We start from the raw sequence: 12,325 nt of genomic DNA, 5'->3' as shown, positions 1-12,325 counted from the left end.
TTGTCACTCCTGACTCTTAAGACTACATGTAATTAGATCAAAATGTTAATGTTTTCGAATATATATACTTTAAATAAACTCAACTAACAAATCAAGAAACAAATTATCTCATCCTACCTTAATTAGCAAATAGGATTGGTACCAGTTTTACAATGGAGACGTCCCATTTTTAATAGTCAATCAGTCTTAAATTGTATTGTAGATGAAATGATTTTCATCACCCCATTAACTAAGGTGCTGTTTGTTAAACTGAAAAAAATAAGTGTTGAATAACATTAAGTGTTAAAACTTATAAGTTCTGAATTTAAGTGTTGAAAAAATTATTTGTTTAGATGTCAAATAGTGTTGAATTCATTAAAGTTAAACGCTAAATTCGCAGAATCATGTTCGTTACACATTACTGAAATTGGTAAATTATCTTTTTTGCCCTTACAATCATATTATACATTGTTTGCATGTTTCATATGTTTATTTCTTATCAAACACAGTAAAATATATTATTTCTTATATAATTAAAATATAATTCCTTTTTAAATAATAAGTAATACTCAAATTTTCAATTTCTAAGTAATAATTTTTATTTCTAAAACCACACAAATTTCAAATTAAAAACAATAATATCATACAAGTCATCAAAATTTGAAATCAACATTAAAAGAATTTAATTTTGGATGAATAATTTTTGATAGAAATGAAGGATGTGTAATTATAAAAGCATCTCATGAATTTATAAGGGCAACCCACACCATAGATAATTTTTTTTGTCTTATATGAATTAAAGTTTTTAGAAAGAGCCAATTTTTTGTGAGGATGATTTATATAGTCTAGAGATCATTCTCACAAAAAATCAACTCATTCCGAAACTTCTAACCACGTCAAAAATGATTTAAAAAAATAAAAAATGGATGATTTACGTTCTTGAATCTGTTTTGATGGGGTTATAATTTCGGGATGATTTTCTCATGAGGAGATCATCCTCATTAAAAATCAACTTATTCCAAAACTTTTAACCTATATAAGACAAAACAATTTGGCCATGGTATAGGTTTATTAATTTGTGGGGTGCTTATGTACTTATCCATGAGATATAAGAGGTAATATCCTTTCAAGTATAAGGGCATCTTTGCTTGTGCCAAAAAAAATGAAGGGCATACTTATCTATGTCGGAAAAAAAGTCAACGACTTACCACTTCAACACAAAAATTAAGCATTAAAATAGTGCTGAATTATTATTATTATTATTTATACTTATTTTCAACAATAAACGTTGAAAATATGGGGAAAACAAACACGTTATTTTGACAAAATGTGCTGAATTTTTTTTTCCAACAACAAGCGCTGAGAAATAACACAAAGAAACAACACCTAAGTCTAACATCTACCTAACAGAGAACCTTTTAAGTTTCTAATTTTAGTATTCTCACCTAATATATGAGTCATCTAAACAATCTACCAAGTCTAGCATCTACCTAACATTGACCTTTTAAGTTTATAATTTTAGTAATCTCACCTTATCTGAATTATCTAAACAAACTATTGTTGAGTAGATATCCATCATTATCTCACCATTTCTCACCTACCATAAAGGCTAAAGCGGGTTGGTGGGGATGTCTGACCAAGTAGTATTACGACCATCACTCAAAAACATGTTTGCCAAATATGGTTTTTCCTAGAATATTCTTAGTTTTCAGGCATAAGATTACTTATTTTACTTAGAAAATGAAGCCCCACCAAAGCGATTTTACTTTGGCAAGTGGATTTGCAATCAAATGGTGAAATCCATTTTTTTCAAAAAAAATTTCGTGACATTGGATTTTTAGAGAAATCATATTTCTTTGAAAATGAATTTTCTCAATCACAAGGATCCTAAATTACTTTTTAAGGCTATCATCCGAAAAGACTAGCTAAGATCAGTCCTCGGAGACGTCTACCTCAACAATGATAAAGTTGAATCACTCTTTCAAGTTTGAACAAGGTTTGTTTATAATGTTGGGTTGAAAGTACCTAAATATCCTTATTTTAGGGGAAAATTACAAATTTGTCAACGCATTTGTTCTCTTAACAAAGGTATCTAACTTTTGGAACCAACTAGTTGCACACCACCCACTATCAATTCCACTCCATCACTTAAAAATTTCTCTTTGTACTCTATTTGGATGATTGCTCTCAAAATAAAAATAAAAAAATATTATACTTTTTTTTTTCATTCTTCTTCAATCATATTCACATAAATTATTGTAGGTTCAATAATTAATATAAAAAAAAACATGTGACCATAGAACAAACATTTTTACAATTTACACAAGTAAATAGTAAGAAGTTTGTAAATAATCCTAAATCTTTAACATTACTGATAATGAAGTTCAAATTAGTACGTTAAAATAGAGATTGTCAAAAAAAAAACTAATGATTTTTTTACTCGAAAAGTCTCGCTCAGTTTGTATTCTGCTGACGTGGCACAAAGAAAAGGGCTATTTTTCTTGTTTCGTGTGCTACAGCTACTGATGGATGGAGATGACAAGAGAAAGAATCGTGCAGGGGTGACACAATGACTTGGTGTCGAGTACTAACGGTTGATGCTTTTCCGCGAGATACGAGAAAAAAGTATCTACGGCTATGCACTTGCCACCACGTCATTTTTGTCTTCGTTTGTGCATTATTAGTTCAAGAGAAATGCATGATGTTTCCTAGACCACCAAACACCTTTTCTTTCTCCCGAGTTTCTATTTAAAGATGCAAAAGCTGGTGTACAAGATCAGGGAAATTCAACCCTAAATCGATCCAACAACCTGCTCTGCTTCTAAGCTCTCTCTCTCCCCACAGAAACCCATTTCTGCTCTGCTTTTTCTCTCAATTTGCTTCTTTAGAAACCAAAGATCTTAAAATTTTGATCTTTTTTAGACCCCCCTCTTCGTAAAAATCATCTCTTTCAAGTTTTTCTCGTCTGGGTCGATCAAATCGAAATTTTAAAGTACCCTCCCCCTCATTATCTCTCTCGCTTTCTATCCTCCACAGAAACCCATTTCTTGCTCTGTTCTACTTCATTTGATCCAAGAACTCTTCTTTCTTCTTTTTTTTTTTTTCACGATTTTCGAATCGAAAAACATGTCTAGTGAAATCCAAGTAAATGGTCAGACAAATAGTTCGATTTCGATTGAAAGTTTCTGCATTAAAGACCCATTAAATTGGGGAATGGCGGCGGAGTCTCTAAAGGGAAGTCATCTTGATGAGGTTAAGAGAATGGTGGAGGAATTTAGAAAGCCAGTTGTGAGACTTGGTGGAGAGACGTTGACCATATCTCAGGTGGCTGCGATTGCCCGACGTGAAGCCGGAATCAGAGTAGAGTTGTCGGAGTCGGCGAGGGAAGGAGTGAAAGCTAGCAGTGATTGGGTAATGGAGAGCATGAGTGATAGCGTTGGGTTTGGTGCCAATTCACATAGGAGAACCAAACAAGGAGGAGCTCTTCAGAAGGAGCTTATTAGGTAAAAATTTGAGTCTAAAAGTTTCAAGTTTTAATGGAGAATGGAGTTCACCCGAACCCCGTGCCTACGTCACAGGCATCCTCTCAAAGGTTAAAAAGGGGTCAAAGTGAGGAAAAACTAAGAATGGAGAGGGTATTATTAAAAAAAAAAATTGATATTAAAAGAGTAAAAGATGAAAAAACTGAATTAAAAGGGTAAAAGATGAATTAATGTAAAATTATGGGAGATGAAGAATAAAGTGAAATCCAAGAAACTCTAGAGATATTATTAAAAACATTGAGATTAAAAATGGTAAAAGATGAAAAATAATAAAATAGATTAAAGAGATAAAAGAGAAAAAATAGTAAAATTAGAAGAATGGTTAAGTAGGGTATGAGTGGAAAATGATAAAATGGTAAAAGAGAAAATCTAGTAAAGTTAGAAGATAGGGCATCCTCTTTTAGGTTAAGGGGGTAAAACTGAAAAAAAAAAATTTGAAAATGTATTATTAAAAAATTGAGATTAAATAGGTAAAAGATAAAAAATAATAAAATTGATTAAATAGGTAAAAAAGAAAATATAGTAAAGTATAAGAAATGAATAATAAAGAAAATAAAGTGTCCCATGACACTAAAACTTGATGTCTTGATGGGAGGTTTGTCTAATTGTGTTTTATTATATAGATGGTGAATTCTTAGGACTTTTGTTTGGATTTGTCATAGGTTTCTGCTTCTAAGAATTGCTTTTTCTTCTACTTTTTTTATTTTTTATTTTAGGGAGGAGGAAGTTTGGTTTTTTCATGGCAATGTTTTAAAATTCAGACTAATAATTGAACTTAAATTATTTTTCAATAGGTCTGACCGAGGTTCAATTTGGTCGAAGTAATTTTTATTAATTAATTAATTAATTAAATTAGTCTATATTCATCGATTTTCAATTTTTCACTTTATGTAAAAATCCTAAAAAAATTGTAACTTAATATTTGGTAACTAAAAAAAATAAAAATCTTCGTTGATTTTAATTATTTAATTAAGATTTGAGAAGGTTTTTGTATTTATTTAAAGATTCTTAAAAAATAAAAATAATTTAGTAAATTTACAGATTTTATTTTTTGAGTTTTAGTAGGTTTGTATATTTTTTTAATCATAAAATTCAATACAAATCTAAAATGATTGATTTTAAGATTTTATCTTATTTTTTACAAAAGAATCTAAGAATGAATTCTTGAAAACTTAAAATAATTTAAAATTTTCAAAATTGATCCTTTGCAGAGTGCTCGATTTTCGCGGTTGAACCATCGGTTTAAAAGAAATTGACAGGTCTTTATTGAGCAACGATTCCCATTGAACCAATCCGATTTTTATTGAAATATTGATGGGACAGTCATCTAGTTCGATTTTTAAAACATTGCTTTGTGGCAATTATATTAGATGTTTTGATTTTTTTTTTTTGATTTTTTTTGTCATTAACTTTAATTTCTATGCAATAGGATTGTCGAATAATTGGGTCTGAGAAATTATCTCTAGATTAGTCTCATTCAGGTTGGATAATGTCAGGTCAAGGGACATTAAGGGATTGTGTGTGACAGCTTTTTTTGGCTTGAAGCGGAAAAAGTCAGAGAAACATGTTTGTTAGTAATGGCTTCTGCCTCACTAGTTTTTGGGAGAAGCTGAAAATTGTGTTTTTGAAAAGTCTTGCTAGGGTTACTTTCGTGTGGGAGCCACTATGAGAAGCCAATTCAGAAGAACATATGAATGAAATGACAATTTCAACCCTCATTCTTCTTCACTTACCAATTAAACAACATAATCAATTCAATCACTCTCTAATACTTCTTCTACTACTTTTTCGCCAGCTTTTATAATAAACAAGATTTTCCTAAACGCAGCTTCCCAGACCTTGAACTTCTGCTTCTTTTAGACACAACATCCTAAAGCAGAAACTGGAATCTGTAACAAAATGATCCTAAATCATATTCTATCCGCTTTTTATTTGGATCTACTCAAGGATCCAAACTCATCACTCAGATTTCGGGTCTAGTCCAACCCATTTTATGTCCAAAGAATTATATTGGGCTTTTTTTGTCTTCAAGTAAAAAAAAAAATCAGTTTTTATGAGAAATTGAGCAGGAGTATATTTTCAACCAAGACAGAAAAATCACTCTTTCAAGAAAAAATGGATTTCATGCAAAAACTCATAATCAAATACATATAATATCATTTCCCTGAAAATACAATTTTCTATGCAACTACAAACCTAAGTAAAACTAAATTGCTTGGTAGATTAGTGTTGCTAATTTCATTTTTTATTTTTTTTTTAATTTTGTTGCTCTAGATTCTTGAATGCTGGAATATTTGGCAATGGGACTGAATCTTGCCACACATTGCCTCACTCTACAACAAGAGCAGCTATGCTAGTGAGGATCAACACACTCCTCCAAGGATACTCAGGAATCCGTTTTGAGATCTTAGAAGCCATCACTTCCTTCCTTAATCACAACATCACCCCATGTTTGCCTCTTAGAGGCACCATCTCCTCTTCAGGCGATCTCATCCCTTTATCATACATCGCTGGGCTCTTAACGGGTCGACCCAATTCTAAATCTGTGGGACCCGACGGGCAATCTCTTGATGCTACACAAGCCTTCCACCTAGCTGGGATCAATGGTGGATTCTTTGAATTACAGCCCAAGGAAGGCCTAGCTTTGGTTAACGGCACCACGGTAGGGTCAGGATTGGCATCAATGGTTTTATTCGACACGAATATCCTAGTTGTCCTATCGGAAGTCTTATCGGCAATGTTCGCCGAAGTCATGCATGGTAAACCAGAATTTACTGACCATCTGACTCACAAATTGAAGCATCACCCAGGCCAAATTGAGGCTGCAGCCATCATGGAACATATTTTAGATGGTAGCTCTTATGTGAAAGAAGCTCGAAAGCTACATGAAATTGATCCTCTTCAAAAGCCAAAGAAAGAGCGATACGCTCTCTGTACTTCACCTCAATGGTTGGGTCCACAAATCGAAGTGATTCGATCATCAACGAAATCGATCGAACGGGAAATTAACTCTGTTAACGATAACCCATTGATCGACGTATCGAGGAACAAGGCCTTACATGGTGGGAATTTCCAAGGGACTCCTATAGGTGTCTCCATGGACAATACCCGATTGGCGATTGCTGCAATTGGGAAACTAATGTTTGCTCAATTTTCCGAACTTGTTAATGATTTTTACAACCATGGGTTGCCTTCGAATCTATCGGGTGGAAGGAATCCAAGCTTGGATTATGGGTTCAAAGGTGCAGAGGTTGCAATGGCGTCCTATTGTTCCGAACTCCAATTCCTTGCTAATCCCGTCACTAATCATGTTCAAAGTGCAGAGCAACATAACCAAGATGTGAACTCCTTGGGCTTGATATCTTCAAGAAAAACAGCTGAAGCCGTCGATATATTGAAGCTCATGTCATCGACTTTCTTAGTTGGGATTTGCCAAGCAATCGATTTAAGGCACTTGGAGGAAATTTTTAAGAGCATAGTCAAGAACACTGTGAGCCAAGTAGCCAAGAGAGTTCTAACAATGGGTGTTAATGGGGAGCTTCACCCTTCAAGATTTTGTGAGAAAGACTTACTCAAAGTTGTTGATCATGAATACGTCTTCACCTACATCGATGACCCATGCAGTGCCACGTACCCATTAATGCAGAAACTAAGGCTAGTTCTTGTCGAACATGCGATGAACAATGGTGATAATGAGGCAAGTACTTCAATCTTCCAAAAGTTTGGAATCTTTGAGGAGGAATTGAAGACCCTTTTGCCAAGAGAAATCGAGAGTGCGAGGAGCGCATATGAGAATGGGAACCCAGTAATCCTGAACCGGATTAAGGAATGTAGGTCGTACCCATTGTACAAGTTTGTGAGGGAAGAATTGGGAACAGGACTTCTGACCGGAGAGAAGGTTCGATCACCTGGAGAGGAATTCGACAAATTGTTTACTGCGATGAACGAGGGGAAGATGATCGATCCACTGCTCGATTGTCTAAGCGATTGGAATGGTGCACCTATTCCAATTTGTTAGAACATTTTACTGTTCTAGTGGAAATTATTTCTGTTCTCTTTTAACTTCTTGTTTTGATGTATTTCTAAAGATTTCTAGACCATTTAAGATGCTTGACTTAGTATTTTCTTGTGAAATAATACATGTTATTAATCATAATTAGTATTTTACTTCTTTGTACAACATTGTCTTGAACACTCCATCTACTGAGAGCCATCAATTTTCATTTTCTTCTTCTTTCCGAAACACTCGATTTCCAAACTTATCTTTAAACTCTTGACAAAACCCTTGACTTTACTTCTAACAAATTTATCATCTTCAACTTCTAATAACACTTAGGGAAAATATCTATGGTTAGTCTATAACACTTGTAGCTCGAGGGAAAATATCTATGGTTCTGTGCGCATCACCACGTCAATGCAGTGTTATAGGAAGTCAGTTTAGCATTATAAAATAATTTCTAGACCCTAGTTTTATTGGTGGACTTTTGGACGGATCTTAAAATAAACAGAAAATTGATCTTGTTATTTGATAATTTTCAAAGTTGATAGATTTTTTTTTTTTTTGGAGTGATGCTGGGGTGACATAGGATTTATTGTGATTCACACAATTCTGACGTACATATGCATACACAACCATAGATGGTTTTTACTCGTAGCACGAGAAAATACATCTATGGTTATGTGCACATCTCATGTCAGACTTGTGAGAATCACAGTAATTTCTTTTTGTCATTTCAGCATTTTCCTTATTTTTTTTTTTTAGGAGTTTATTAACGCAAACACGTTGAAGTGCAAAAAAAACACACTTTGAAAATTAGATTTGCTGCGATTCTCACAATTCTGACATTGAGGTGCATACATTATCGTAGATGATTTTTTTTACTCGTATCGCAAAGAAACAAATCTATGGTTATGTGGATAACCCACGTCAGAATTGTGAGAATCGCAGTAAATGTCTTGTGTCAGCATTTTTCATTATTAAATATTCGTCCCAATGATATGCAACTAAATTGGTCTTTAGTAAACGTGTCGCATTTTCATTGGTTGAATCTCATACCAAATTTTGAGTGCTCAAACAATATTTATAGTCAAAGTCTAACAAGTGTAATGTGCCACGTGGCAAGCAGACAGATGTCCAAGCTAAAGTCCAATAAAATTGTCGCGTCTTCAGTTTCATTCATTTATTCTCTCTCTCTCTCTCTCTCTCTCTCTCTCTCTCTGAGTGATCGATCATGGCTTCTCAGATTCTGAGACGCGCTTTCCGAAACCGTACGAACATGTTGGGCTCAATGACATCGATTACAAACCCTAATTCAGCTAGGGTTTTCGGCTCTTTTGATCGAAATCTTTCTTCTGAGACAACTCGTACAGAACCGATCCAAGTTACTCTCTTCCCTGGTGATGGAATCGGTCCTGAGATAGCTAAGTCCGTGAAGCAGGTTTGGTCTCTCCATACAAATTGTATCCTCTCATATTGTTCAATTTGGGGTTTAATAAATGCTGTTAGTTCTTGTTAGATTAGGGTTTTCGGAATGGGCTCAATTTGATCACCTGGAAGCTCAATTTGGGCTCAAAACCTGAGATTTAATGTTAGAAACCATGTTATGTGGATCATAATTGTGGAATGAATTTAATTTGACTGACCCAATTTGGGTTTGTGAAGGATTTGTAATTAATTGATCCTCTGTAGATTTCAGGAAAAAAAAATATTTCTCAAGGATAGGGGTTTAATTAGGGTTGGCTTTCGAGCAGTATTTAATGTTTATGGAGGCTAATTATAGGGTTATAGCAATTACTCTGATTAAGATCGAATTTACAGTTCTGGGTGGACAGAAAGATCAGACTTTTAACAGATTTTGAGTTTTATCTGTAAGATCGGACGATTCTTTCAGGGTATAACATGGACCCATTGAAAGATGCACAAATTGTTTGTTTTGATGGTAGTATTCATAGGCTTGAATGAATTTCGAGTTTCAAATTTTTTGTGCCATGAAAGAAACCCTACTCAACCTTTTCTGATGCAGGTATTCAGAGCAGCTGAAGTGCCAATAGAATGGGAAGAACACTATGTGGGGACCGAAGTTGACGCGAGAACACAGAGTTTTCTAACATGGGAAAGTCTGGAATCAGTTCGAAGAAATGGTGTGGGCTTAAAAGGACCCATGGCCACTCCCATTGGAAAGGGTCATCGGTCTTTGAATCTTACTTTACGTAAAGAACTTAATTTGTATGCAAATGTTAGACCTTGTAACAGTTTGCCTGGCTACAAAACTCGGTACGATGATGTTAATCTCATCACAATTCGTGAAAACACAGAAGGGGAGTATAGTGGCCTTGAACACCAAGTAAGTCTCCTTGCATGACATACATGATGCTTATCAATGAAAGATTCTTCAATAAGCTCCATTGATATATGATGTTTTGATAGGTGGTTAGAGGTGTAGTTGAAAGTCTCAAGATCATTACGCGCCAAGCAAGTTTAAGAGTGGCAGAATATGCTTTTCATTATGCCAAGACCCATGGCCGTGAAAGGGTGTCTGCCATCCACAAAGCCAACATTATGAGAAAGACTGATGGTCTTTTTCTTAAGGTCTTCTTCTGCTGTAAATCACAAATTTTAACAATTTTTTTTACTGTTTAGATTGTTTGAATATTATACTTGTAAGTGTTCATTTGCAGTGCTGTCGCGAGGTTGCAGAGAAGTACCCCGAGATAACATACGAGGAAGTTGTAATTGATAATTGCTGTATGATGGTATGGTTGAACTTATATTTAATCACGGAGAGTAATTTTTTAGACCCAAAAGAATGTGGATTGAGATAGTAAAAGCGGATATGAACACACTAATGATGTATATATTGTAATGTGGGACTCAAATCATGCCAACACTTTTTTTTTTTTTTTATCTATAAAAATGCTTTTATTAACAGGGGCGGTCGAGGAGACCTAAAACCCCAAAGTTAAACAAAGAGAACCAAAGGCAAATACATTAAAAAACAGAAACCACAAAACCAAAACCTCCACAAGAATATAGGGCTACCTATATGTTTACAAACCCAATCCCACCTCCCCAGGAAGTCTTCAAAATGAACCCCTCTCACTTCAAACCATTGGGCCAAACAACGCAATCCAGTGGTATGAATTTGCATTCCACATTGTTGTCTTGTGAGTGTTTTGGGTTTGAGGGTAGAGCCTGCAATCCTATCAAAATTAAGAACAACATTTAAGACGCTAGATATGGGTTCGAGACCCCATTTCCTATCTACCAAAACTAAAAATAAAGTTTAGAGAGTAAGCTTGTCTATCTTTGAAAATGAAATAGAAGATTCACTTTGTGGTTTGCTATGAACAGCTTGTGAAGAATCCAGCACTTTTTGATGTACTCGTGATGCCCAACCTCTATGGTGACATTATCAGCGACCTTTGTGCGGGGTTGATTGGGGGTTTGGGTTTAACACCAAGGTATCTATGGTTTCATCCTTACATTCTATAAATTTATTTCCATTTACATATCACATCACTTGCTCTGACCTTGTATTCCAGCTGTAATATTGGTGAGGGAGGTGTTGCTTTGGCTGAAGCTGTCCATGGTTCAGCTCCTGACATTGCAGGAAAGGTGAGCTGTTTGTTCTAAATCATAATCTGGACCACCACTTTTAATGCTTTTTTTCTTTCACTATCTGCATGATCCTTAGACTATGTAGGTCTGATCGGATAGTTATGATTGTTCCAGAGTGCTGCTATAGGCACCCCAGCTTTTACTTATTACACCCCAATTAAAAATAAAGAAAATAAGTGAATGGTTGAGAATAAGTAAAAGTTGGGGTTCCAATATAAGCTCTTTCGTTTCTAGATTTCTATTATTTGGGTTTAGGATTTTGTACAAGCCTAATCATAATTGTAAACAACTACTGAAATTGTTTGAACGTGTGTTATGGATAATTTGACTCAAACCTTTGTAATGTTTGAAGAGTGTGTTTTAATCTTTAATTGGGGTGAGAAATAATTTAAGAAATTGGGATGCTAATAACAGCTCTCTTGTTCCATTGTTATGCTCTTTGGGTACACTCTGGTGGATCATGTGCATGAATTAGTGCAAACTTGTTACATGTATTGATGGATGTTTGTTCTTTTTATTCTTTTCTTGTCTTGTCGATTATATGGTTCAATTAGTTTTCTATCCATGGTTAAATCAATTTATAATCTTGTTCAAGGATGCTTCTATAAACGTGTACATGAATCACTGCAAACTTGTTACTTGTGTTGACAGATCTTTGTTCTGTTTCTTCTATTTTTTTTATTTGTGTGGATTTTATGTTTCTTATTAATTCTCTCTATCCGTGGTTGAACAATATAGAATCTTGCAAACCCAACTGCTCTGCTGTTGAGTGCGGTTGCAATGCTCCGACATTTGGAGTTTCATGATAAAGCAGACAGGATCCAGAATGCTATCCTCAACACAATTGCAGAAGGGAAGTACCGAACAGGTGACCTAGGTGGCACTGCATCCACAACTGACTTCACAAAGGCCGTTTGCAATCATCTTTGAGATTTTTTTATTTTTTATTTTGCCCTTCTCGTCTAATTGATATTGTGCAACAAATGTTTCCTTGAGATGTCCATCATCAGCCTTGTGGGAAGAGATAATATAATCCTCCTCTGCAAGTGAATGTTTTTTATCTTTGAATTGATTGAGGCATCTAATCAAATTTAAGATATTTGCCACACTTTTGATTCTCAGTCTCTGTTAAGTATGTGACTGTGAACCCAATAAAATCAATTATGGACTTGGGTCAGGACCTTCT

The 12,325-nt window shown here is 34.7% G+C and overlaps 2 protein-coding genes across 2 annotated transcripts; both read left to right on the top strand.

The window, feature by feature from the left end:
• Positions 1–2,746: 2,746 nt before the first annotated feature.
• LOC147399786 (phenylalanine ammonia-lyase-like) lies at positions 2,747–7,687 on the top strand. Its single transcript, XM_086445268.1, has 2 exons — positions 2,747–3,482; positions 5,796–7,687. The coding sequence occupies exons 1-2, from the start codon at positions 3,106–3,108 to the stop codon at positions 7,537–7,539; spliced, it is 2,121 nt and encodes a 706-aa protein (XP_086301394.1). The 5' UTR covers positions 2,747–3,105; the 3' UTR covers positions 7,540–7,687.
• Positions 7,688–8,713: 1,026 nt separating this feature from the next.
• On the top strand, positions 8,714–12,260 carry LOC147399785 (isocitrate dehydrogenase [NAD] catalytic subunit 5, mitochondrial-like). Its single transcript, XM_086445267.1, has 7 exons — positions 8,714–8,959; positions 9,545–9,865; positions 9,949–10,110; positions 10,200–10,274; positions 10,873–10,982; positions 11,064–11,136; positions 11,878–12,260. Exons 1-7 carry the CDS (start codon positions 8,753–8,755, stop codon positions 12,067–12,069), a joined length of 1,140 nt encoding a protein of 379 aa, XP_086301393.1. The 5' UTR covers positions 8,714–8,752; the 3' UTR covers positions 12,070–12,260.
• The last annotated feature ends 65 nt before the right edge of the window (positions 12,261–12,325 follow it).

The sequence above is a fragment of the Akebia trifoliata genome, chromosome 6 (assembly GCF_017979445.1).
Source record: "Akebia trifoliata isolate Shusen 1 chromosome 6, ASM1797944v1, whole genome shotgun sequence".
Classification (NCBI taxonomy): Eukaryota; Viridiplantae; Streptophyta; class Magnoliopsida; order Ranunculales; family Lardizabalaceae; genus Akebia; species Akebia trifoliata.
Note: the sequence above shows the minus strand (reverse complement) of the source record. Positions and strands in the feature narration are given on the sequence as shown.